Source organism: Antedon bifida, chromosome 3 (assembly GCF_963402885.1).
Source record: "Antedon bifida chromosome 3, ecAntBifi1.1, whole genome shotgun sequence".
NCBI classification, from domain to species: Eukaryota; Metazoa; Echinodermata; class Crinoidea; order Comatulida; family Antedonidae; genus Antedon; species Antedon bifida.
Window position 1 is genome coordinate 9,668,522 of NC_136228.1, and position 27,250 is coordinate 9,695,771.

The window sequence follows — 27,250 nt, forward strand, 5'->3', positions numbered from 1 at the left end:
TCATTAATCCAAATTAACAGTACACATGGGTAAACGCCTACTCATCTCAAAGTTTATTGATTTTTTTTATTTATTTTTATTACACCTTATTTATAGAGCATATTCTGACAATCAAGGTGCCCTCTTGATAAGTGACAGTGGTTGTGTGTATACTAGTACACCGGGGTAACCCCCTACTTATCTCGAAAGATGTGCTAGGTTCTTTAAATTGAACATGAGCCAGATGTCTACACTGGACCTACGGTTTATAGTCCTTATCCGAGAAGACTCATTCTACCACCAGAACCATGGAGCGAGTGAGGCTCGAACCCTTGCCGATGTATATATGACAAGGTATTATGGTTCCACTGTCTTAACCACTTGGTCAATCACCGCTCCTTATACTGGACAAGTTATACTACCACTAAAACCATTAAACTGTTTTACATTTTGACATAGGAAAGACTTGAGAAATTTGATAATATACATTTATCTAAACAAAATGATGCATTAGTTGCAGAACAACTCTTAGCAATTAAGTGTATCACTTTGGATTGCCATTACAGTATCGGTTTGTTTATACTTGTATAATACAAATGGGTAAACCCCTACTCATACTAAATTAAAGTCCAGTGAAATGTGTATACTGGACAAGTTCTACTACCACTAAAACCATAAACTGTTTTACATTTTGACATAGGAAAGACTTGCGAAATTTGATAATTAATTTTCAATTGGTGTATCACTATGGATTGCCATCACTGTTTGTTTATACTTTTATAATACAAATGGGTAAACTTCTACTCATACTAAATTAAATTCCAGTGAAATGTGTATACTGGACAAGTTCTACTACCACTAAAAAAAAACTGTTTTACATTTTAAAGACTTGTGAAATTTGATAATTAATTTGCAATTAAGTGTATCACTATGGATTGCTGTCAAACCGATTATTTCAAAAATGTAATTTTTATATTGACTGCATTTCTGCTCAATTTTTGCTCCAAAATAACCGTTTAAATCAGTGGATGGTCGTCGACAATTACCCAAAATGCAATTGGTCCTGGCGGTTAATTCAAACGTAACTGCAGTGTAGTTGACCCAAGGTCAGCAGCTGTCAATCAAATAACCGTTATTTCATGTTGCAGCTAAAAATTGGGCGTTTTTAACCGGTTATTTTGCGCTGCCTTTTAACCGGTTAACACAAAATTGTCCTGTTTCTGCTCCCAAGAAAATGGAGTTAATTTATTCACACCGTTTTTAACCGGTTATTTTTATGCAGCAGAAACAGGTCCTAAATGTAGGTATTTTAACACATATCACAATGTTTAAAATCCAAATGTCAATTTAATCTACAGCTTTGAAACATGAAACTAATAGCTTTAATACCATCCTTTCTAATAAGATATAGATTAATTTTGTATAATGGATGTTTAATTGGATCTAGTCTTCAGTTCTATGACTTTCTAGTGTTTAGCAATTTCTCCAATTGATAATCAATTAGTAAAATACCACACTGGCATAATTAATCAGGTAAATCGTTACTTCTCATAATTGAAGTTAAACTATCAATATTGATTTCATACAATATTGATAAATAGATGATAAATACAGGGCCGTAGCGACCAGTACGGTTGGTACGGTTTCAACCTGACCACATTTTCACAACAGAGATTGTTTCCTTTCTTTATTTCTTGTGGCTACATCACTAAAACACCAATTCATGTGATCAACTAAGGCTTAAAATCAAATAGGAAATAACATTGGTATTATGAATCTTAGCAGCTTTTAGTTCAATTAAAATATTCAGATTAAGTTTCTTACTATGGCTCAATTTCTTATTTAATTTCCCTCAATATTATTTATGACCTAATGTATGGTTTCAAGGTACAGTATGTACTCTTTGCAGATCAAGAGATAGAAATTTCACAGTACAGTAATAAATGTAAAATATAATTGAATTTGTATATAGATATTTAGACAGTAGTCCTATATTCTAATCCAGGTTGTTAACAGAATACTGCAGCATTTTACCAGTAGATGGAGAATAAATTCATTCTATGTCTTTATAGGAAAACCTGGTCTACCTACGATAGTGCCCACAAGCCTGATGTGAACAGGATCTCAAGTTGTATGCCTTTATTGAAAATACTTGTTCTACCACCAGAACTTGGCAGTGGAAAGCCTTGAACCTGGGCCCCAAAGTATGTTTGGCTATATAGTACTTCTACATAAGGCTGTAAAATGGGATCATAGACATATTCCTTCAATGTTGTTTGATTCAATAGTTCATCTATATGAATGTTAAATATATATACATCCAATCTGCGGACAGTACAGTTTCGATCTTATTAGATCTCGTCAGTGCAGCTCAGGTTTCGAATTGTATTAGAGTAATGAAAGTAATATAAGAAAATTATTATTATATGTATTGCTTGCTTTGGTAGTTATTTTATACCAGCAATTTCATAAATGTAACATATGGATAAAATAAAGTGGTTTTATATGAGAAACTTAATAGTATTATGCTTTCTTCAGACAAAAGATAGTAAAATATTATTTTAATGAGTCAATAGAACAAAAAGTTAGTCCAAAGTAACATATGGAGTTTTATGTTTCTAGCCTACATCTATATGGCTTATTGTCGATATTATTTTATTTTCTTTATTCTGTGTCCGTTAATGTTACATATGGTTACAAAACTTTAAACAGACCCGAAGAGTATAATAATACTTAATAAATACATAATAATAAATCCATAATTCATTATTGAACTACAAATAGAGCTAAAGAAAGTTAAAAATATAGAAAATGTATAAAGCATATTGTTCATACAAAGGGGGTTGATACATTTCTAAATATCTTTTTAAGTTTGAAATTGGTTTATTAATAGTACAAAGTATTATTATGGATTGAAATTTTAAAAAGGGTTATGTGTTTACAGTGGCGTAACAGCTATGAGCGCTCATTGGCTAAACCCAGGGCCCCCAAAGCTTAAGGAGCCCAGAGTATTAGCAGCCTTGGTGCAATTGCCCAGGAGGAGGGCCCATTGGAGGGCCCCATTGGAGGACCCCTTTGGAGGGCCCCATTGGAGGGCCCCTTTGGAGTGCTACAGTAAACCAGGTGACTATGTTTCCTGCTTTACGGCACTGTGGATGATGAGAAAATCAGAAAGTTAGTGCCCGGAAGAAATCTCGAACTCTGCTATCAATAGACCATGTGGATCTTTCATGAGTAATGTGAATGTAAAATTAACATAAATATTCATTATAATATTTAGTATTTAGTGAAAAATATTCAATGAAATATTTAATATTTTCTTCTTTTAATAAGTAGTAAATAAGTTGAGATTCTATATAGAACATCTACAAACAGACTTGATGTAAACCAACTCAAAAGACTAAAGATGAAACGTCAATACTGCAGTTCAGTATTCATATTGTTATTATTAATTTAAAAATAGCTTCTTAATTCATCTTCACATCAAAGAAATGAAAGAAATTAGATATGGATATTAATGCTACACTATGGTGGGAGACCTGGTTTATGGTATGCTGTATCATGCACTTAGCATAATGAATACATAACGCTACAAATCCCTTATTAATATTCAGAAATCACACTGATAAGAGACAAATGATATGCAAAATATTAGATGCAAATACCTTATTAATATTCAAGATGTGTTACAGATGTCTTAATGACGGAAATGAATGAATGATCAAATTAATACGAAAAATATTCATTAATATCTGAATACATAATATACAAATGCAAATCTTTTATTAATATTTATAATAATGCATTAGGATAAATGAATGATCTTTCCTTACTGAAAATACTATTCAAATAACTGATGAATAAATTAATAAATTTGAATAAATAATGTTTTATAATAATGTTGAATAAATCAATATTTAGAATGTGTAGATTGAATGAAACAAGTGAATGAAAACCTAAATATGCAAAATAATCATGAATATTCATGAATGTATCTGAATATGTATACATTACATGGCAAGATATATGAATGAATAATCATTTAATATTAAAATTAATTGTGAATATCTGTCCTAAATTAACAATAAGAATTTAGACATATTCTAATAAGAATTAAATGTGCGATAAAAAAAAACACCCCAAAATAATGGCACTGTAAATACTAGTGTATGTAATGATTATAAAAATATAATCTATTTTTCATTAACTTATTATTCAAAATTTTAAGACACAGAGTATAAAGCATTATGAAACAATATTTCATAAAAATGTTAAATAAGTAAATAAATATAATCGTTAACTCAAAAAGACTATGATTGCTGGGGGGTTTATCGTAATAAAAATGTTACAAATAAGAATGACATATAGTCACTTAATGGAAGGAAGAAGATGGCTGAAGAAATGTCAACCATAATGCATAACCTGATGCTATTTATTTTATGGACTTGATAATGTATACTTTGCAGTTAGTAGATTATATTACAATGAGATACAAATGCAAATAAAAGTCAAATAACATACTATGTATAAAAAAAAAACAAGTCAAATGAAGATAGACTTGAACACAGGATTGGATCAAATGAAGATAGACTTGAACACAGGAGTGGATTTAACGGAGTGCAAAATCATAAATCAACATACAATGATTTGAATAAGAATAATTTCCCCGATAAAAGCAAACATTTTATTCTTAATATCTGTCTAACGGTTTTTTTTACGTGTTATTTGATGCTCTACATAATATTATTTATATATTATATATGAACACAAAACTGAACCACATGAATGCGTGTACAATGTTAGGGGGCGGGGAATAAAAAAAGCATGTGGAGTGTTTGAGGGTGGGAGAATGTATCCCTGAAACAAACTTAATTATCCATGTTCCAAGCTAACTTCTAGTCTGAAAAGTGGTTATTGGTTCTAAAGAATATCTTTAATACATCTTCAGAATCATCAGAATAATGATGACTTGACATTGCTAATTTCAGCATACATATACAGACATGAATACCAACATGGTTTTAGAGGAGGGACAACACAAACTACCATTTTCTCTGACTACATAATGCATGCATTTATTTAACTTACATGGAGTCTGTTTGGAAGTTACTGTAAAAGTATTCTTTGGCACTGCTGATGTAGTCTTTGGCAGACTCTTTTGCTGTGGAAACATAGTCCTTGGCTTTGTAATAATAGTTACCAACTTCATCCATACTTATTATTGATTCAACCGGCTGTTGCATAGCAAATTAAGTTATAATAAATATTATTAACAAATTGCAAGAAATCAAAATTAAACCTTGCGATTACTTTTATTGCTCAGAAAATCTAGCAGTTTTAGTTATGTTCACCTGCAAGGGTATAGTAATATATCCACGGAAATAAAGATCATCGGATGCAGTCGTATCTCCTTGCTAATGAAGCATTTTTATATTTGATGATGTAAAATCCACCAGGTTGGCTTGTAAATTCTGGCACAACTTGAGCTGGCTGCTTAGGCCCCCTTTGTTGCTCATTTAGCAAACAAAGCTGAGAAAGCATTCCAGGACCTCGCAGTGGTCGAGCGAGAACATTTACTATCAAGGAATGATTAATTCCAGCCTGGATATTGCAAGAAGACTCTGTGTAAATGCATTTTGCTTGTGATCAATAAACCATACAGAATATAGCTTCCCACAATGCAACAATCGTAATCGAACCACTCAATTACACAGAGCAAACCATTATCTCAACAGGGGTGTTCCTCCTAAAACTATTTCTTATCTATCTTAATGTAAATCAACCAATCTAAATTCATAAACCAAACCGTTGACTTGCAATGATGTATTTAATAAAATATTTCTATAGTATTTGAAATAATGTTTTCTTTGAATACCTCTATATTTAATGATGCCTATCAAATTCTTTAATTACATCTTAGCCTTGAAAAGAAATTGCTATTTAAGCTATTATATTATGACTATAATTTTTTTTTTCAGAGACTAAAATGTGCTCTTAAGTCTTAACATCAAATCACACCTATTTAGAAAATATTAACAAATAAAATTTGTTAAACACCGGCTTGCAATTGTGAAGAAATTTATGCAGTGTTTATTAACTAATCAATATTTTCTTTTCATAGCTAGCCTATTTACACATTGTAGCGCTAACGTTAAAATTTACCTCATATTGACATTAACCTTTGACCCATAAAGTCGAAACATTTAATGTTCTTAGATCTTTAATGTAATCTTGATTTATTCAGTTAGTATGTCGCATTCATGTTTCACATATGTTTACCATTACTTTACTTGTACTTGAATTTATACATATATATATAGCAGTTGGCAGTTGATCTATGACAGAAATATAATGCTTTAAAAGGACTAAAAATAGTACAGTATTATTATTTTTAACCGTTTGTGTTGAAATAGTAAAGCTGGTTGATTTAATTAGTGGTTTATGCTAAAATTATTTATCTGTGAATTAAAATTATTATTAAATATCATTAAATTTAATCATTATTTAAAAAAATGTTATAAGTCTTTAAACATAAATTAGATTAAAGAATTATTCCATTAATAATTAATTTATGATGTGAATGTTAGGCTGATAAATTGAAACATAAATTAGCTTAGAGAATTTACTATATTAATAATTAATTTATATAATGTGAATGTCTACGGCAAACACCATCAAATTGAACATTCCGTGATTGCCTACAGGATATGGAGATGAAGAATAAAAATATAACATACTTCAGCTTGCCATTTGGATCATATTTAATTGGCCAAACAAAAACAAACATTTTTATTAATGAATACTGTACATCCTGTAAATAGAGACCATCACCGGTTTTCAGCAGTTAACCATAAAATACTGTATAATTGAACAAATAATTAATGGTAAATCTTTAATACATCCTCTAAATAGAGACCATCAACGGTTTTTAGCAGTTAACCATAATAATATAACAAATAATTGTTTAAAAACTATGTATATATTGGAGATAAGAATTCGCTTTAAATATTACAACAATTTATAACATTTTTCACATCTTTCTACACGTCATCAACAACGAAAGATGCAAGTAATAAACCTAAGGCAAATAGATTACTCAAATTTGATCATGGTAATGGTTTGGTTCGGCAATAAACCAGTCTCCTTGCAATGCCCGAGGAAGGAGATTTTCTCATTCGTAATATTTGTTATAAGCTTATCATCCATTTTAAGATACAAATATATCGGTCATTTTAGATTTTTCAATATATATCCGGATAAATACATCGGTGAGGAAATAAACTGGTTATTTTTGTAAGATTGTTCACTTCAGGTATAGAACTACTGTAGAAACTCTATTTGTTAAGTGGATACCTTTGAGACAAATCCCCTTTAACAGGAGTGTCCCCAGACCTCCGTATTAAAAATATACTGTACATTAGAACTCCTTTTAAGGGGCCTTCAGGACAACAAAGTTTCCCCTGAATAGGATTGTCCCAAAAGGGTTGTACTGCATTATTCTTAGTTTGTTTCACAGAAAGGTGAATTAATAGGAGACCCTCGAACAGGTCTGTCTGGCTAAGCTAGGTCCTTTTCTTAATAGGGAGCTCGAACAGATGTGATATGAATGAGTGTCCCATGGAGGTGGGGGGGGGGGGGGGGGATGGGTAGAGGGGTGTCAAACTATTTCTAGATATATAGGTTTCTGCCGTTTTTACAGTACACTTTTTTTATTGTAATTATTTATTTAGGAAGTTTCCAGGTACTATAGAATAATTACTTTCTCAGACCTGTGAATCGCTACAGATGCATGCTCTATTGGGCCTGCTTCAGTTCGACAGAAAAAAAAAAACTTGTTATAGCGTGCAAATAAATTATATCCGTTTCTCAGCCGCACATATAATGAAGATGAATCCAGACTCCAAACTACGATTTATATATTAATCCAAAGGTAAAGTACTGAAAAAATGACAATGATGTGGGCATCAATGGCTGAATCTCAATGGAGCAAAAATCAAAAAGCTAAATCAAAACGATAAAGTAAAACAGCCAGTAAGAATGCCAAGCTTTTGGTTGCTGAAATGTGATTGGTTGGGTCAAAAGCTCAAATGTATACCATCCAGATATTCAGGTACAATTAATCAGCTAAACTCTGTCAGTCTGAGCGGGCACAAATGGTTTTCTAAAAGGCCTGGTATTCAGAATTAATTTAACATAGAAAGAAAATTCTGACTTCGGGAAACAGTTGAGGGAGCATCTTTTTTGGAAAAGTTAACTGTATTTAAAAAAAAATATTTCATTAAAATAAATATGTTTTGACACTATATTCTATTCATAAGGGAAATAAATATGGTCTTTAAAATACATTAAGTAGGTTTTTTATTATTTATTCGATGAATTTCCATTTGAATCTAGACATGTTTTTTAAATGTTTTCCAATTCTTAAATCTAAGATAATTTCCTTAAAACTAAAATCAATACATCTTTCAATATTTTTCTTGTTATTATAACAAAAATGGCGATTCATAATAATAATTACCGGTAACAGAAACTGAAATATATAAATGCTTTTGTGCACCTGAGCGCGTATAAGAATTTAATTGCACTTAAGGAATTGCATGGCAACGTTTAATTGTAATTACAAACTGGATATTATATGGGCACAACAACTTTAATATAGGCTAACGATTTCTACTACCAAAGTGTTAGATTTATTGTTGGAAATATCAACTAAACATCAAAAGAGTTTTAATTTAAAAAAAAATAAAATGTAAATTAGATGTTTGATTTATATTTAGTATAGTAGAACCTCTTCTTTTGGGACATCATGGGGTGTATTTATTAAGGGGACACTTTTGCTTAAAATGAATGATGGACAGTTTTTAAAATATCTTCAACCCCTTTTCAACGGACATTGTTCCACAAGAATGACCTAATATTTAACCCCATTTTTCCACCTAAAGTGCCCTTTTCAAGCCTATAGCTCATGACAATTTGTATCCTTTATAGAAAAAAAAAGAACCCCATTTTAAAATTCCTTGCTACAGGCTTAATGGTATTATAATAATAATAATACATCGTTCTTATAGCACTTAATGAACAAAGCCTCTAAGCGCTAATTCACATTATAACTCTGGTCATGTTTTGGATCAAACACGTCTGGACACATAATGTTGAAGGCAGTGTTCAGCGCAATTGTGTTTTGACCATAACAGGTACCCATTTGTACACCTGGGTGGAGAGAGGCAAATGTATGAGAAAGCCTAATTGGAACAAAGTACTTCTGTACATACAATTGTTATATATTATAAAATGCAATTTGTTGTAAATATATATTGAACATATACATTAAATTGTTTATTAAATTTTAGAGTGTCGACGTTCAGTTATTGCTCATACCACGGAGGAACTATTTCATGCTCATACTATTGATACAGAAATCCAAATTGATTCAATAACATCAAATTACAAAACATAATCAAACTTTAATCAAATGCATTATGTTCAAAATGTGAAAAGGACATATAAGGTCAGTTTGACGTCAATATTAAGATTAGGTATTTTAGGCATACAGTACATTTGTAAACAATTTTGCTTTCACTAACAAATGAAAAGTTATGTGAATAGTGCTGAGGAGTTTTTAAACTAGAGCAGTGGAAGTGATAGTAAACAGGTATTATTAGCAAGTACATGAAGATTTTGTCTATTTTGTAGAAAAAAGAATCGCCTAATAAAAAAATGGTTAATAACTGATATTTAGTGACTTATAATTCCAAAAATAACTTACAGTCTCTCCGATTGGTTGGATTGATTAATAAACCCATTAGTCCAGATTTGTAACATTTTATCATAAATGTAATTACAAAAGTGACAAGATCCAAATGTATCCATAGTTAGTCCGTTCTTGATATCTGCTTCAGTAAACAGCAGATTACAAATCTTGGTATAATTTCAGCCAAGAAACACCAGTAAATTTTAATATGACAAAACAACGTTCATAATTAACACTTTTTCTTGTTACAACCTTTGCTGGTAGTTCCTTACTTTTCGAATAAATATATCCTATTTTAACCATGAAAAAAACGGGTGCACAAAACTAGAAACAAAATATTTCCAGTTGAAACTTGTTCCAGCTTCCAACTAAACAATTGTAGAATTAATAGCAATTTAACACAAAAGTTATAAATTGGTCAAGCATATCAATACTATTAAATAGTAAAAAAACTCTAAAATCCATTTTAGAGGTGAATATCAATGCAACTATACAGTATGTGCATAAAGAAAGTAAAGACTAGACAAGGCTATAGAATACAATGAACATAATTATCTGTAGTTGTAACTGCCTTCTGGAGCTACCAATTGCCTTGGGTGGAGTAGACTAAATTGTGAATTGGTAAAGTCAATGGGTTTCAAACAACGACAGGTTTAGGTCAGTGGAGAGACAAATGCATACAGATGCAACAAATAGTAATGTTGATATTGTGCAAAACAGTTGGAAGTATCACAGATGCAGTTATTGAAAATATTGATTGGTCAAAAATAATCTTACTGATATTAGTAAACCTGTTATGCTACAGTATATTAGAATTATTATAAACTTACAAATGCAGTATTAGCTTGGAACATTTAAAATCAATAAAAATGTAGAAAGATTTTCAACTATCTGATTTACTGAACGTCCTTACTGCACTTTAACAACTTGTTTAATTTATATTACTGTATAAATATGCGTTTGTTTTTACATGATACAGTCTATTGGAAGAACACTACAAGTTCTTTCATCTACCAAAAAAAAGTATAGTCCCACGGGCCAGGGTAAAAAATTGGATAATATTTAGGAGGTGGTAATATACTTTGTATTTATCAATGGATTTAGCAAAGTATTGTACTCAAATTTAGTCTAAATCATATGCATAGTGCATTTTGCTATAGTCATTTATTTATATTTGTAAATTATTCAATGTTTGTGGGCTCGGTCGAAGCATGGCCATGTCAAAGCCCTCTATTTCAGCATCTTTGATGTATAATAAACTTACGTAACATCTTACGTATTTCATTTTATTATTTAAGTACATAACAAAAAAAACTGAAATTGGGGAGACCAGGGTCAACCTAAGTGAACTTAATCACTGTAGCTGAGCTGGTTGACAAAAATGTAAATATGGATATGTGATTACATTTGTGCCGGATCCTAACTTGAACTGTTTTAAGCTAAAGGATTTATTTAATTGCTTATTTTTCTCAAACTGTACAAACACAAAATGCCTCATAGCAATTTACATACAGATTTGTCTTGGGAACATTAGCTAAACTAATAATTAACTTATGGCTTGATCTTTGAAAACAACACCAGACTGCGGTACAGCTAACCTGCTATGATGGTGTGAAATTGCGAACGAATTTAAATACATGTATGACTGTGTATTTACGTTAATCGATATGTCAATTTTCCAAATAGCGGAATGCTTAATAACTCCATGGAAAGTGTTAACAAACTACGATAGTAAAGAAGTTAGTTTCTTATCTCAGCTCTAGCATGCTTAATGTAGGGCCTACGATGCCAAGTTACACAAAATTATACTTACACAATAAACAAGAGGGACAGCCCTATAAAGCTGTTGATCAGCGTTGAAACAAACATACTAAGCCATTCAAGCCCAACAAAGTGTTGCCTTAAGCTCTGTCTACACTATCAAACTTTATGTGACAAAAAAGTGTGATGTGCCCATTTATGGACATGATGATGTCATATCAATACCATATTTAAGTATATCACTACCATATCTGGGCACATCACACTTGTTTGACAGTGTAGACAGAGCTTAAGGCAACACTTTGTTGGGCTTGAATGGCTGAGTATGTTTGTTTCAACGCTGATAATATACTGAGTGAAAAGTATTAAGACATAATTCTCACATAGCGACTCTTTGAACCATTATTTAGATTGAAAAATAGAGTCAACAACGTCATCTCCATCATGATTTATATCAATTTTAACTTTGCTTAACATCTTAAGCTTCTAAATATCGTAGGTTCACAACAATTATTGATATTTGAGCAAGATGCTAAATCTAATTTGTTCATTTTTAATTAAGTGAGTACAAGGTTCAAATTCTAAACATTCTGTTTTAATACAAGACCTCATCGCATAATGGTGTACTATGTGCTGAAGAGCACGTCTTCCTAAAAAGAGTAACTGTACCAACAAAGGAATCTCAACATTCATATGCAGAATGTTATAATTTTACAATATACGCACGAAAGCAGAACATTTTAAAAATAGGAATATTGTTTGCACGATTGGTTTTGGCTGCTGGGAAGAATTGTTTGTGTAATGCAATGTTGACATTTATGTATTTATATTACATAAAAAATTAACCAAATGTTTTTTTTTTGTCTATAAAATAAAATTATTAAGGATTGATGGATTCTGTACCATTACTACCAGCATATTTGCCCTATATTAACATTTGATTACTGTACACTACACTTGTTTAAGTATATTCTAAACTTTGTCGAGTATAAGCTAAACTTTGTCGAGTATAAGCTAAACTTTTAGTATTTAAAAATGTTAAATCAAATCAAACTTGGCAAGTGAATTGACTACCTAGCTATTTTGAGAAAAAAATAATTCCTAATTGGATGATTAACAACTGCAACTGTAATTTAATTTATTAACTTCAAGTATGTACAACGATTTATTAGGGATCATTAATAATTTTCAATATCTTTTAAATAATTCATCATACTATAAAACACTCTAAAGGCTTTGGAATTGTGGGATAGATTGACATGACACATTGAATAGGGTATTATAGATTGGTTAAGAGAGATGGCGGTTAAGAGAGATGGCGGTTAAGAGAGATGGCGGTTAAGAGAGATGGCAGCGAAGTATATGCCAACAGTGTCCACTGTATAGAAAAAAACAATTACTAGCACAGAGGCCTACAGTAAAAATCTAAAACATGACAAAAACACAAATCAACATTTTTTTGCTGTAAAATCACATTGCAAAGTTAATGGTAATAAAAGTGTATCGTTTAAGAATTTTTAACGTTGGCATAGTGGTGCGTGAATGGGGTTGGTGACTTCAAACTGGTGTATCTAATTGGCCGATGGCTGCAACCACATTCAATGGTGAATCACTTTTTTTTTCATTGAAGTTGGCTCTCTAGCCAATCTATAATACATCAATGGTAAATCCAAACACAGAATCCTACAAGTTGGCCTTTTTTTTTTGTGTAAAATTACTACTTGGGTGTATTTATTACATTTTCAATTAATTATTTTAAAACGTTTAGTTTCAGAAAGTCATGTTATTTACTCTGAAAGGTCTCAAGTTCTTTATAGAAATGCAAGTTATTATTTTGGGTTTTTTTTGCGGAATAGGGAAATAAATTCTAAATTAGTTCAAATTAGTGTACATTCTCATATTACAATATTCTAACAAGTTGAATCAAATCTAGACCACAGTATAGATTGATAAACATTGTAGTGATGTTACGATAATTGTTTGATTGTGATCATGCAAATTGCAAACTATACCATAATAATAATATGGAACTTACATAACACTGTCATTATGGAATTGTATGGAAGAATCTATAGTCCAAATCTATACAAGTTCAGGACTAATTAAGAAAGATAATTTTAAAGATGTATTGTCCCTTTGACTAATTCCAAAAAAATAAAAAATAACAGATTTCGAAAAAAGGTGGGTCATTTTGAAGTATCATAATAGTTATTAACTATCACCAAAAATTTGTTGAAAAAAAAATCATTTAACTGAAATACAGACGTTTTTTTGTTAAAAAAATAACTTTGACTTCCAGTCAAAGTTTTCGATCAAAACATATCCCATAATGAAACGCGCTTGTTTGGCTACTCTGTATGCATAATCATAAAACTTCCTCACGATCTGTGTGAAAATACCATCTCAACCGTGACGAATTGTAAACAATCCTAATTAGCATATGCATAATGCATACTCGTGGTTTGAAATCTTTGTTTACTTTCGCTCGCGACGATTTTCCAGACGAAATGTAATCAAATCAATTTACCTGTTAATTACGTAAACTTGTTGTTTTTGGCTCGAATTTTCGACTTATAGTGAATAACTTTAATATTACTTTGATATGGCCAATTTAAATTTAGAATATTTTGACCTTCATTTTTTTGTGTTTCAAGGGACAATACATCTTTAAAAATGGTATAAAACATTTGTATAAATTATCAATGTAATGGAAGCATACCAAGCATTCAAATACTAAAAAAAATGATAAAACTTTCATGCTTTTTATTAATATACAGGCAGCGGAATTCTTTAATCCTGCATTCTCGCAAACTCATGAAGCTTCAATCAATTTGTTAAAAATAAACTCAAACTACTATAAGATTGTATGTTTTAAAGTTGTGGGAAATTACAATAACATACAAGATAGTTATTTTTTGCGACGAGAACTGCAAAGTAGGTAGTTACAAAGCAGTGAATATATTTTCCAAAGGTGAATACAAAATATTCAACGATAGCACATTTCCTTTTACATATTTCAGGCCTCATCGTCCTATAAAAATTGTCAGAAAAAAGTAAAAATATATTGAGCACAGTTGAGTGCTGTATGCTGTGTAAATTATCATTGTAATCAGTGTCAGTATGAAGTACTGAACCACATTTCAATTTATTTTATGCTAAAAGACTATTAAATACAAAAAAGAAATATATATCGTAGTAATTTTAGCATAGCTTGTTCAACTATAAAGTATTCCTCCTAAACATGGTTCATGATAATCGCAATAAAAAGACCTGCGAAACATGGTTGTAAACTAAAAACTATTTTTAGAAGATTCTCAGAAATGTATTTTCTTGAAACTTATAACAACATAATTTTTTATTATAAGATTTATTAATAAGTTCTGCTATAATAATACGATTTGATTAGCGCATACAATATATTCACCAAAGTGCTCAAGGCACTATGTTATATTCTGCTTTAAATTAATATTTTTAATGTCGTATACAACTCTGTTTCTCACATTTCCAGTTTTCTTGAAACTTATATAACAACATGATTTGTTATTATAAGATTTATTAATAAGTTTTGCTATAATAATAAGATTTGTTTAGCGCATATATTCACCAAAGTGCTCAAGGCACTATGTTATATTCTGCTTTAAATTAATATTTTTAATGTTGTATACAACAATTCTGTTTCTCACATTTCCAGTTTTCTTGAAACTTATATAACAACATGATTTTTTATTAAAAGATTTATTGATAAGTTTTGCTATAATAATAAGATTTGTTTAACGCATATATTCACCAAAGTGCTCAAGGCACTATGTTATATTCTGCTTTAAATTAATATTTTTAATGTCGTTTACAACAATTCTGTTTCTCACATTTCCTGTCATCAAGGAGAACAAAAAGTTTTCCTCCATGCTGTCATTAACATTTGGAAGTCATTAGTGACGTCTTTTGCAACAATGTAGTTTAATTATTCTCTACCTCGACGGGTTGTCATTTGCAGATACGAGAAGATACAATATATCAAATATTTTTGTAGCATGACACTTGGTTGTTTGTTTTTTTTTTCCAATAATTTAGCCGAGTGTTATTCTACCTCAACAATGGAAGTTTTGTACAGTTTTTGTATGATAGCAATGGCCGGTTGGTGTTGACTGAGAGTTGATCTCTCATAAATCTCTGCCTATATTTAGTCTCAAGCTCTGTCTACACTATCAAAATTTATGTAACAAAAAAAATGTGATGTGCCCATAAATAAATACATTTTTTTGTCAAACTTTTTTGATAGTGTAGACATAGCTTATTGGTTGCATTACAATATATTTTCATACATTTCTAGTGAACACAATTTTTCTTAATGGCTTTTTTAAAGTATAGGGAATCAAACTATTATGGACAAATGCAGAAAATTGACAATGTCAGTAGATTCAATTTTGAATAAATTCAATTATTATTTTCAGGTTCAATATAAAACATTTAAGATGGTATAAAATGTAATCAAGATTGCGTTAGTCCAAGCTTAAAAACTAAATCGCAGGATTATTAATAATAACAACGCGATACGCTATTTCTTCACCTCTGACATTTAGAAAACCAAATTCTAGAACAATTGGCTCTGGGCCAAAACCTTAATTGGATTTCTTCATTACTATTTATGTGCAACACGATGCAAGCTAGCAAAGTACCATATTTTAGTGCCTAGGATCTGAATTAAAAAGCTCAATGTAGATAAAGTTTAAACAATTACTGTATAGCGAATTTGTGCATATATTATGTAAGAATACTTTGATCTTGACATCCATAAACACTCTTTACTTCATTAGATGGTCATCTAAAAGTGGATTTCTTATAAAGCAGCTGGGTTTAAAATGTATTGAAATGATGTCTTAATATTAATATTTTAATATTACATCAGCGAACAAATCCAGTTGGAAGGCACTATACTTTCAATTACACGGTTTCAATTACACAGTCCTTGATTACACGGTCCACAATTAGTTATCCATTGCTTGGTCATCCATTGTTTGGTCCTTAATCACACGGTCCATGATTATGCGGTCTACAACTATACGGTCCTTGATTACGCGGTCTACAACTACACGGTCCTTGATTACGCGGTCTACAACTACACGGTCCTTGATTACGCGGTTTACAACTACACGGTCCTCAACTACATGGTCTTCAATTACATCTATTGCCTGGTCCTTAATTTCACGGTCCTTGATTATGCTGTCTACAACTACACAGTCCTCAACTACACGGTCCTCAATTACATCCATTGCTTGTCCTTAATTTCACGATCCTTGACGCATTCTACAACTACACTGTACTCAGCTACACGGTCCTCAATTACATCTATTGCTTGAGTGATTATTGTATATACTGGACTTCAGTCTATTGGTTATTCAACTTTGCTGATGTATATATTTATTTTCTTTGGATCATACCTGTATTAATTCATTTAGCTTACGACGATATAACTAATTTACTCAATGCTGTTTCTATCTACACAACCTCTATCCCATATCTATAGTAATGATATATTATGCAAAAAGCTAAATAATAAATTAAATAAAACAATTAATATTAAAATGCGTGCACTTGAAAAATGAGAGTAATTTATATAATGTGGTCAACTGAAAATGAAAACTCGCATAAATTTAAAGAGTAGTAAATTATATTACTTCACTACATTGACGATATGAAATATTAGTCACCTATGAGCAATGAAGCTGACATAAAATGTGAGCTAACGTGTGAAATGGTTTATCATTGACTATAAAAAATGGCAAAAACATCTCATAGATACAAATATAATGGCTCTAATGTCAAATCAATCGACATTGAAACCTTCAATCAAAAACAGTAGCAGTAATGGATGATAAGAAAATATCTAAATGTTAACAAATGTTCTAAAAAAAGTGATTGATCAAAAAGTTTTGATTTGGATAGATTGAAATATTTTGTATCATCACAGATCTTGTTGAGAAAATGATAATGGGCCACTTTTCTGTGTTGTATTAAAAATGCAATGCACATAGTATATGATGGGTTGAAAAGACGCTTCAAACACATATACATTCCCCGACAATAAACTTTGTTACCAAACCAAGGCTGTGATAGCTCTAGATAGATTGAAATCCAGTCAAAAATATTTGCCATTATTAGAACCTTTAGTTTTGGTATGTTTTCTCCTTGTGTTTATCCTACATTATGGATACTCACCATGTTTATAATAATATACAGTATTTGTACTAAGAAGAAAATGTATTTTTAAGGAATGGATAAGAACGAGATGCATAACAAAAACAAATTTGTCTAAGCACTGAACTTTGTTTACACTGTTACAATAATTTTACACAGCCCACACAATTCAACATTATAAATTGTAGATCAAATTGATATTTGCAATTAATGATCTAAACAAGGTTTGGTTAAATACAACCCTGGATCGCTGCTATATTGCCTAATGGTCATTTGGCCAACTAACCGAAATATAAATAATTAGGTCTAGTAACGGTATTAAGTAAAATGCATCGGATTAAACCAAGTTCATAGTGCACAAGTAATATAACAAAATATCTGTTTGTACCATTTTGTAAAGCGCTATGTAACTAGCGCTTAATAAAAGGAATAAAATGAAAATGAAATGAAAGATGATATACAGTAGATGACGAACTAAATCTTTTGCGTTGTATTCTGTACTGACTGGGGTAAAATTTCAACTTCAACACAAAATCTGGTCAAGCTTCCATGGATGTATTAATTAAATGTAAAGCCATAATTTTCAAAACATAAATAAAACTGCTGTCTACACTATCAAAAGTGCATCACACTTTTTTGTCAATTTAGTTTGATAGTTTAGACAGAGCTTTAAGGTATACCATGTTCTAACAAGAAAAAATCAGGTGTCACAGCATGCTAATCACTCATAACAACACCGTGCATGTGGAACTGAGGTGGTCAGGACATAAAAATAACGCAAAATCGCAATATTGATTATATTGGGAAGCTTTTTACACATGTATTAAAAATGTGCCCTGTGATGACTTCCTTGTACAATCTGGATGCATGCCTAATAAAAGCCTAAAAGGTACATGTAGATAGGAGAAGCAACCACAAAATGTCAAGCCGGCATAGGTAATAGTTGTACTGCTAGGAAAGTACAAATCCTAAAGCTCTGTCTATCACTATCAAACTTTACGTGAGAAAAAATGTGATGGACATGATGATGTCATATCACTACCATAATTGGACATATCACCACCATATTTGGGCGCATCACACTTTTTTTGATAGTGTAGACAGAGCTTAAGAACCATGTATTAAGCCAAGTAATAAAAAAAAAGTAGTAGTTTCTTGTCTTCAATCGCATCCGATTTTCCTGCTGAATTGTTTTTTTAAAATACAAAAATGTGCAATTCTAGTTAACTCGAGTACATTTCTGTCTGCAGGTTATTTTTGGGTTGAATTTGAGAAATTTGTATACATCGTATTGCTTGTCCAAAAGAAAATATTTTTTTGTTTTATTTGGTTTTATCCAAATTATTAAAGAAAAAAGACATTCATTTTCAAGCCGGAATTAAAAAATATGATTACTTACTTGTACCAGCAAAGGACAGCGACTGCTATACCTGAAACGCCTACCACAACACAACTAGCAATTATCACTGAAAAGATACAACATAAAATGGATATCATTATTATATAACAAGAATAAAGGAAAAATTATCAAGTTGGTACAGTACAGATACTCCTTCTTTGGGTTTGAATCCAACCCTAGCCATCAGCCCAACCCTAGACATCAGTACAAACTTGGTGATCTAGAGGTATGAAAACCGGGCTAGTGATCTTCAGGTTGTGGGTTTGATTCACACTCGAGAATTACTTCGCAAGGAGTGTTCTTAATGTAAGCGTGCAGTACAATTATGTCAGAGTAGGACAAAACACCTGACTGACTTAGCCTTACCTTATAATATAGTATGTTACAGTATAGTAGAATAGGGCATCCCTATTAAGGGGACATTTCCCATGAAACAAACAGGGGGGAGGCCAATGTTTTAATGCTATGGCCAATCCCTATGCAGGAAAAATTTGGGCCTGAGGGTTCTACTGTATATGATTATATGACAACTAGAAAACAACAAGACTAGAGTGAGAAATACATTTTAGTGGGTAGGATCGACAAAGGTTATAGGTTCAGAATAAAAGACATGGTCATGCTTTATACAACAAATTTTGATCCTAACTGTAAAAATGACAAGAAAACAAAAATGTTACCAGCCATATTAGTGCTGTCCCTTGCAAGGTTTATTGGGAAGACTCCCCTTCATGCAATAATTCCAATATTTAACTCCGTAAATTCCTTGTATTTATAGGAAACCGATATAGAGTTTAGGAAAGGAACGTAAAGGCTTAACAAGCTGATAAAGCTTTTTATAAGACCATGAAATAAACCTATGCCATGCTGCATTGCAATAGATTAGTCATAATCTATTGTATAGACTTATTTTAAAAGACAGTAAAAATGAGTTTACTTTTCAATTGAATAGGTCAAGGTTTTGAGTATTGATCTTGACAAAATTGAATAGATCTTTATTTCTTTTATTTCAATAAATAATGCCTTCCAGCTCATTTCACATAATAAAATCAGCAAAATAAAATATAAGGTAGAACTGTCATATACACAGTATACTTTTAAATGAGACATTTGAGTTACACTGTAAGTACTGTATGTGGTGTTATAAAAGTCAAAACACACTTTTCTGGTGAAAGATGTCAACTGGTGTCCGTGATGACACCATCCTCAAACCATCTCCTGGAGGGCTTACACCTTCAAGTGTCTGTGTGTGTTTCTCCACCTATTATAAGACTTTCTCTCCTATTCAATTTCAAAATGACAACTTTCAGTCCATTGCAAAGGTCTTCCTAATATCTCATTTGACTCTAGGCACTAGACCTAAAGACAATCTAAAAACCTACCTATAAATTGCCAGTTTGTCAGAACAATCTCTCCACTTGCTGTCTTCTGATGATGGTTATTAACAGGTGCTGGTGCTACATTTCCAGGTACTGGTGGCGGTGGTGGTCCTCCTCCTCCACCACCACCTCCACCTCCTCCGCCATCACCTCCGTCACCACCATCAGCCCGTCTATCAACTTGCGCAGCAACATTCACTTCTAGATAAAACATTATTTTAAGAGTTTTTTTTTATTTGTTTTGCATTCATTTCCAATGTTTTATTTATTTATTGTCTATTTAGTTGAATTTAAATGTGTACATTAATTTTATTTATTAATGTTATTATTTATCATCAGTGAGTTCATTCATTGTCCTAAAATGTGGCAAACATGTTCACATGACAAATATATATACACAAGATGCTCTACATGAACAAATCTTATATCTTTGGAAGTGGATTTGGTTTTTTTTTTTTTTGTCACAGGATTTGAGCCCTTAGATTGGTTTTAACTAAAATAGTTCATACCCTTGCCAAAGTTCCTACTGTCGAATGGTTCGCCAGTAAACTCGCAATTGTAGCTGCCAACCGTATTGGTACAACCAACGTCAGCAGGGCATGTATTTGGAATCCTACATTCATCCACATCTGATTAAAAAAAAAAAAAAAAATAATCATTTGCAAAGTTGAATAACGATACATTAGAGGCTTCATTAGTTTTTATGAATAAATTTTCTGGTACATTAATGCATTTAATAGATTTATAACTCTTATTTTATTACATATTTATTTATTATTACTTGGCGACATGCCAATTTTATTCTTTCCTTTAATACATTTTTTTTAAAAATGTTTACACGCACAAAAGTTTAAAAGTTTTCTTTTGTATATACACTAGGTGCCAACTATCGATTTTCAAGAAAATTGATTAAGTTCTGATATTCTAAAAAAAATAAAATTGTTAATAGACTTGGTTTAAATTTCAAATTCTCTATTTACAATATTAAAATGTAAATAGAAGAAAAACACCAGTACCTTTACATACGCCATCTGATAGGGCATAGCCTTCTTCACATGACTCTGAAAAAGAGACAAAAAATGTTTATGTTTAAAATTTAAGAAATGTAAGGACCTTTCAATCACTAAGGAAAAATAATGTATGGGCATGGGATTGACTAATTAATAACATGGACGAGGGAAACCAATATATTATATAGGAAAGGGACTTCTTCATAGTATGGGCATGGGAAATTGAAAAAAGAAGGGGTTAAACATACAAATATTCCAAACAAATATTTAGTTATAAAACCAGCCATACTAGATGTAATCAGTTTGCAGCTGAGATCAAGAAAATGTGTAATAGCACCCTCTATAATCTAACAAACGTAGAAAACTAATCATATTCCTGCAGTACTGTGACATGTGCAGTGAAGCGTTACATGTGCAGTAAAGCATCACAATGTTTTTTTAAGAGCCATTTGTTGACACTTGTCAGTTATCATGATCATGGTGAATTATGCAATCACAAATGACAATAATAAGAATAATACTATGGGTTTATCAAGATATTTTATAAATTCTTAAAATAATTTGATTTGGATCCTAATATTACAGGAGAGAATTTTTCTTTTTTGTTGATCCAATCGATCAAAAAGTACTAAAACTGAATGTTTGTGAAACGTTGTTGTAGTACCATTTTTAGTACTCTTCGATCGATTAAATCAAAAGAAAAATTCTCTCGTATATTTTGTATAGTAATATAGACATGAAAATTGTGTAATTTCTTAATCTTTCTTAATCCAGTAATTTTTAATAGTTATGTTAAATTTTGAGTGGCCATTATTTAGATTTAAATTTGCATTGTATTATTTTCATATGGTCTTGAAAGAAAATTTGTTTGTGAATGAGCCTTATTACAAAATAAAGATTAATAATTACCACTAATTTTCTAAATTGTAATGCAAAAGATTTTAGGGCAGTAGCGAGAGGTTAAAAACAGACGAGGCTAAGATGCTTTAAATATAATTATTAATATAAAATACAACGAGCTGTGCTGGGGGAATTGGGGGTGGGTGGTGAAATTTGAAAATGAGCACCTCGTCTGTCTCATGCTGGCTACGGCCATGGACTTAGCACTTCATTTCACCTATTTCAAGATCATGCTTCTGCCACGATCATCTGTAAGTATTGCCCCAAGTAACAAATCTACTGTATATAAGTGCCTACAACCTTTGTAAAGTGGTTTTGTGTTTTAATTTGAATATAACAATACTGTACCTTGTTCGTCTACTGGAACCTCTGCATTTGCTATATTATCTACTGTGTCTCCTGGTAGATCTGGCAGATTATCATCTGAAATGATAACAAAGAATACATTTAAATTCATATAAATCATACAAGTTATAACAAATCTATACATAACATCCTTCAGAACATTTTGAGTGGAATTTTTTATTTTATTTTTTTTTATTCAATCGAAAACCAACAGCGATTAATTACCGCCACTAACAGGTTTGATACAAACAAAGCCACGATTGTTTAAAGCACCTTGATTGGTTCTAAAATTGATCAAGGGCTTCTCTTGTCCAGTGCCCACCTTGACCAGAGAAAAGGCATGGGCCAATACATCTGAGGCAGATACTAGGTGCAGGTTCCGTTCTATTTATATTTAAATCATTTTAGAATATTTAAATCATTTTAGAATAGTTAAAATTGATTGTACTATCATGTCATTGTATGAATGATAAATTAATAAACAAATACCAAATAATAAAGATATTTTTATGTTATAAAATGAATTCAAAAGGCTAGATTATGTAATTCAAATCAGAAACAAATTCAATTCAATTTATTGCACTATTTATCATTGAGCAATTCATCATGACCGAACAAATATGAACATCCAAAAATTCATGTAAACAAACTAATAAAATATTAAATATATTATACTTGAATTCATCAAGCAGGCAAACAAGTTGAATTACATAATGTTATAAGCCTTCATTAAATTGAATTGCTACAGTGTAGCTATCAATAACAGGAAAAAACGAAAATGCCATAATAGAAAGAAAATGCTTTTTAAAAGGGCATTATACAGAACCTAGACGAAAACAAGATAAATCAAATTAAAAAAATGTTCACAAAAGACAGAAATAAGTAACAACGTTATTGAAATTGATTCAGTTATTTGATGGAAACATTTTTTTCAAAGAATAACAGCTGAAATGAAACGGTATCCAACTAATTTTATCGTTAAAAGATTGATGGAATCTCTTTAATCTAGTCTTCGGTGAAAAACACATTTTGAAGATTTATATTTTTCACATAAGCTTCATAGATACAAATGACCTAATATGGGCACACATATGTATGTGTACCAATTGTAGTGGAGTTGTAGCTTGGTGGTTAACATGCTTGCCTTCCAATCCCAATGTCTAAGGTTCAATCCTGACCTAGTGCCAAGGTTGTAACTCATGACTCTTTTAACTCCACACCTCAAATGAGACTTATTTATTTTTTTATTTATTCTGTCTTTTATACTGAATGACACTTTCAGTGCTAAAGCATTGATTTCCAAAGTGGTTCAGAAGAGAACATTAACAATATAATAAAAATAATTCAAAGACTGTTTATAAGCATGATAAATTATAAAATAGTTTGTTAGTGATTGTGTTTAAAATTTGTCTGCGGAGTAGAGCCATTACACAAGTAACAACACATAAACTATAATATTGTTTTAAATTTTTTATGAATTAATAATTTGCATCTATTTCCTGTTGAAGTAAAACAGAAACTGCATTTTTACGATTTTTTTGTGAAAAGAATTAATAACAGAAAAACAATTTATTATATTATTATTATTATACTATTAATATTAAAATTTTAAATCTAATTATAACCTTCACATGATGCTATATGATTATTTAATAAATATAATATTCAAATCAAGGTTTTATGCTGGGATCGAGCTTTGATAGACATTGGAAAAGTTTTCAGATTCAGAACTTGTATTGATACATTTTTGACATTTTAAATATATTTTACATAGCTCAAATGTTTTAATTTTTTTTTTATTATAGAGTTATGAATTTTACCTTTTATGAAAATGTTTTATGTAATTTGATGTTTCAATATTGTATATTTTTGTTGTTTTTTCTGTAGATGGCCTCTTCAAATCAGCTGTACTGCTGTAGTGCAGCTGTTAGAGCAAATAAAGTTGAATAAATAAACAAGCTCTCTAAGGGAATATATATTGTATAATTAAACCAATTTCCTTGATTCATTCATGAGATTACTTTATAACCCGGCATAATCCATGCCTCACATTTATTAATGTTAATTAGCAAACTATACTACCATAAACTAATATCAATATTTCAACATATCCATGTTGTTACAAACAGTATCAATGAATGCCGATAGTGAAATCTACTTCGTCAAGCCTCTGGAGTACAGGCTGGAGTAAACCAAGCATGCATTGCCATATACCAAAGTTCAAAGGTAACCATTCACTGCGTCAATAAAATGACAAGCGAACACGTAACAAAGCGTTGGCAAGATGTAGAAATTATTAGTTGGCAACAATATCGAGATATACAGAAACGGCTATAAAACTCTTTTATGGGATGTCAAACCAGGAAAAAACAATCAACATAATAGCAAAGATTATTAGTGGTTTGTATGGAACAAATAAATATTGGAAACAAAAATTAAATGTAGGATTATCTCATCATTATTCTTTGATACTGTAGTTGCTTCTTTCATACGGCCTCGTGGAAGAACACATTTTGTTGTGAACGAGCCTCTGTTTTAAAATAAAGATTTTATTATTATTATTAACAGAAAGCACGGACTTAACAGATTAATAGAGTGCAGAAAGCAAAGCGAAAATTTAAAATCTACCAACCAGTTATTAAACTCAACCTTGGCTTGTTTTATTGCTTTATAATAAATACAAAAGAAATATTGATTTTAAGAAATTAATGCTTTTCAAATACATAAAATGGATGAATAGTTTCCTGATAGATTTATTTTTTAAATAAAAAAAAAATCTAACTATAATATAAAGAAGTCTGTAAAATATTTGCTCCAAATGTATGTTATAATAATTTCCTGATCCAAGATGACACATGGACACATATAGATCAATCCCTATCATTTACTTCCTTGTGTATGTACGTGAGCATGTGGCGTAGTGTGTTTGGATGTTGATCCAAATCGTAAGATTGGGAGTTTAGAGTCCAACACAATGAATGTGTGTCCTAGGCAAGACTAGGCAATAACTATGTATGTCTCTCTCCACCTAGGTGTACAAATGTGTACTGGTATGGTCAAAACACAACTGCGATAACTACTAGCTACAACATTATAGAAGTATGTTTATATACATGTTTAATTCAGGGTATTGCTGTATGTTTGAAGTGCATTGAGAGCTTGCTTAAATGCGCTACATAAGAATGAACTATTATCATAGATGTACACCACCCAAACACGCCCATGCCATGGGATGGACTTTTGCACACTCACACTCGATCACTATACAATAGCTTTTCAGTAAACACATCAATAATAATAACAAATGAACAAAATACACCAAATATAGATCGTTTATACGCTGTATCCTAGCTACGACAAGGTGGCCTTTATCTACCACAATACATCGGGAAGTCCAGATAAACAATAACATTAGACAGCTGAATGTACACACGTAATAAAAACATCTTTATTAATTATAACGTCCACACGATTGTCATAGTAATGCGTTTAAATACGAAAATCAATTAATTGAATAAAGCTGAACAACTATGAATAACATTGTAAAAGAACAAAATAGAAGGTCAAGGGTTAACAAACTATTTAAAGAAATATCTAGGAGTTCCGGCGGAAGGTGGGTGAACTAGAGATGTAGCAGAAGAGAAGTACGAAAGTAGGTGGACATTAATTCCAACAGGTTAAATTGTTGAGAACATTAAGGTATAGACGCGGCAAAATAACACCATAAAATCAGTACAGGTTCCATGCCTCTTCTTGACCAAACGTTCTTTTGGTATAAGAATGTAATTAGAACTCTAGTGTAGTGGGGAGGGGTACTGATCCATGCAGCTCCTGTGTTCCATGGTAGGCGCTGCACTGTGTCTGTTGTGGATCCATTTTAGAATTTTCTAAATTGATGATGTAAACAAAAGCTCATTTTGCGGGGATGGGAGGGTGGAGCCATTGTCCACCTGTAAATATACCTCTGGGGAAAAAAATTGGGTAGACGATCCCATTTCGTCTTTTCTTTGAAAAATGTACAGTATACCTTCATAACTTATAAATTTGTTTTAATGCTAATGTTTTATGTACACATTTAAGTAGTTTATATTCTATCTTGAAAAATTATAGCCTAAAAAAAACCAACCCAAACATTATCGTAATATAGAAAAACAGTCATTTTATCCATTAATTGAGGTGACTTAGCCTAAAGGTTCACTTAGATATGAAGATGAATATCCAGGGAGACATCTACTGACGCATGTAGAATTTTGATGACATCATCATTATAATGTACACTCTATAGTAGCCTATCTACGCATTGTGAATCTGTATCTATATGGCAATATGCCAATAAGTAAATAGAAACAAGAGGTAATGACAATAGAGATTGGGTTAAAAAAATCCTACCCACCTAGAACACAACATTGGGCCAATTTTGGGTGGTGGGACTATACCCAGGGAAACCCTGGTTCAGGAAAAAAATGATTGGTAAGCAGTTCTCATCTGAACTGGCTAGAGAGATGCATCCATCCAGACCAAAAGTCAATACTAG

At 31.2% G+C, this 27,250-nt stretch overlaps 1 protein-coding gene across 3 annotated transcripts in view; it reads right to left on the reverse strand.

The window, feature by feature from the left end:
• LOC144837066 (neural proliferation differentiation and control protein 1-like) overlaps positions 1–27,250 on the reverse strand; it is a 65,930-nt gene that overhangs the window by 8,559 nt on the left and 30,121 nt on the right. For all 3 annotated transcript variants that reach the window (XM_078692056.1, XM_078692055.1, XM_078692054.1), the window contains 5 exons: positions 22,720–22,794; positions 21,478–21,522; positions 20,971–21,090; positions 20,465–20,662; positions 19,086–19,152 (listed from right to left, as the gene is read on the reverse strand). In XM_078692056.1, the coding sequence (XP_078548182.1) occupies positions 19,086–19,152; positions 20,465–20,662; positions 20,971–21,090; positions 21,478–21,522; positions 22,720–22,794 (505 nt within the window). The remainder of the gene's footprint in view (positions 1–19,085; positions 19,153–20,464; positions 20,663–20,970; positions 21,091–21,477; positions 21,523–22,719; positions 22,795–27,250) is intronic.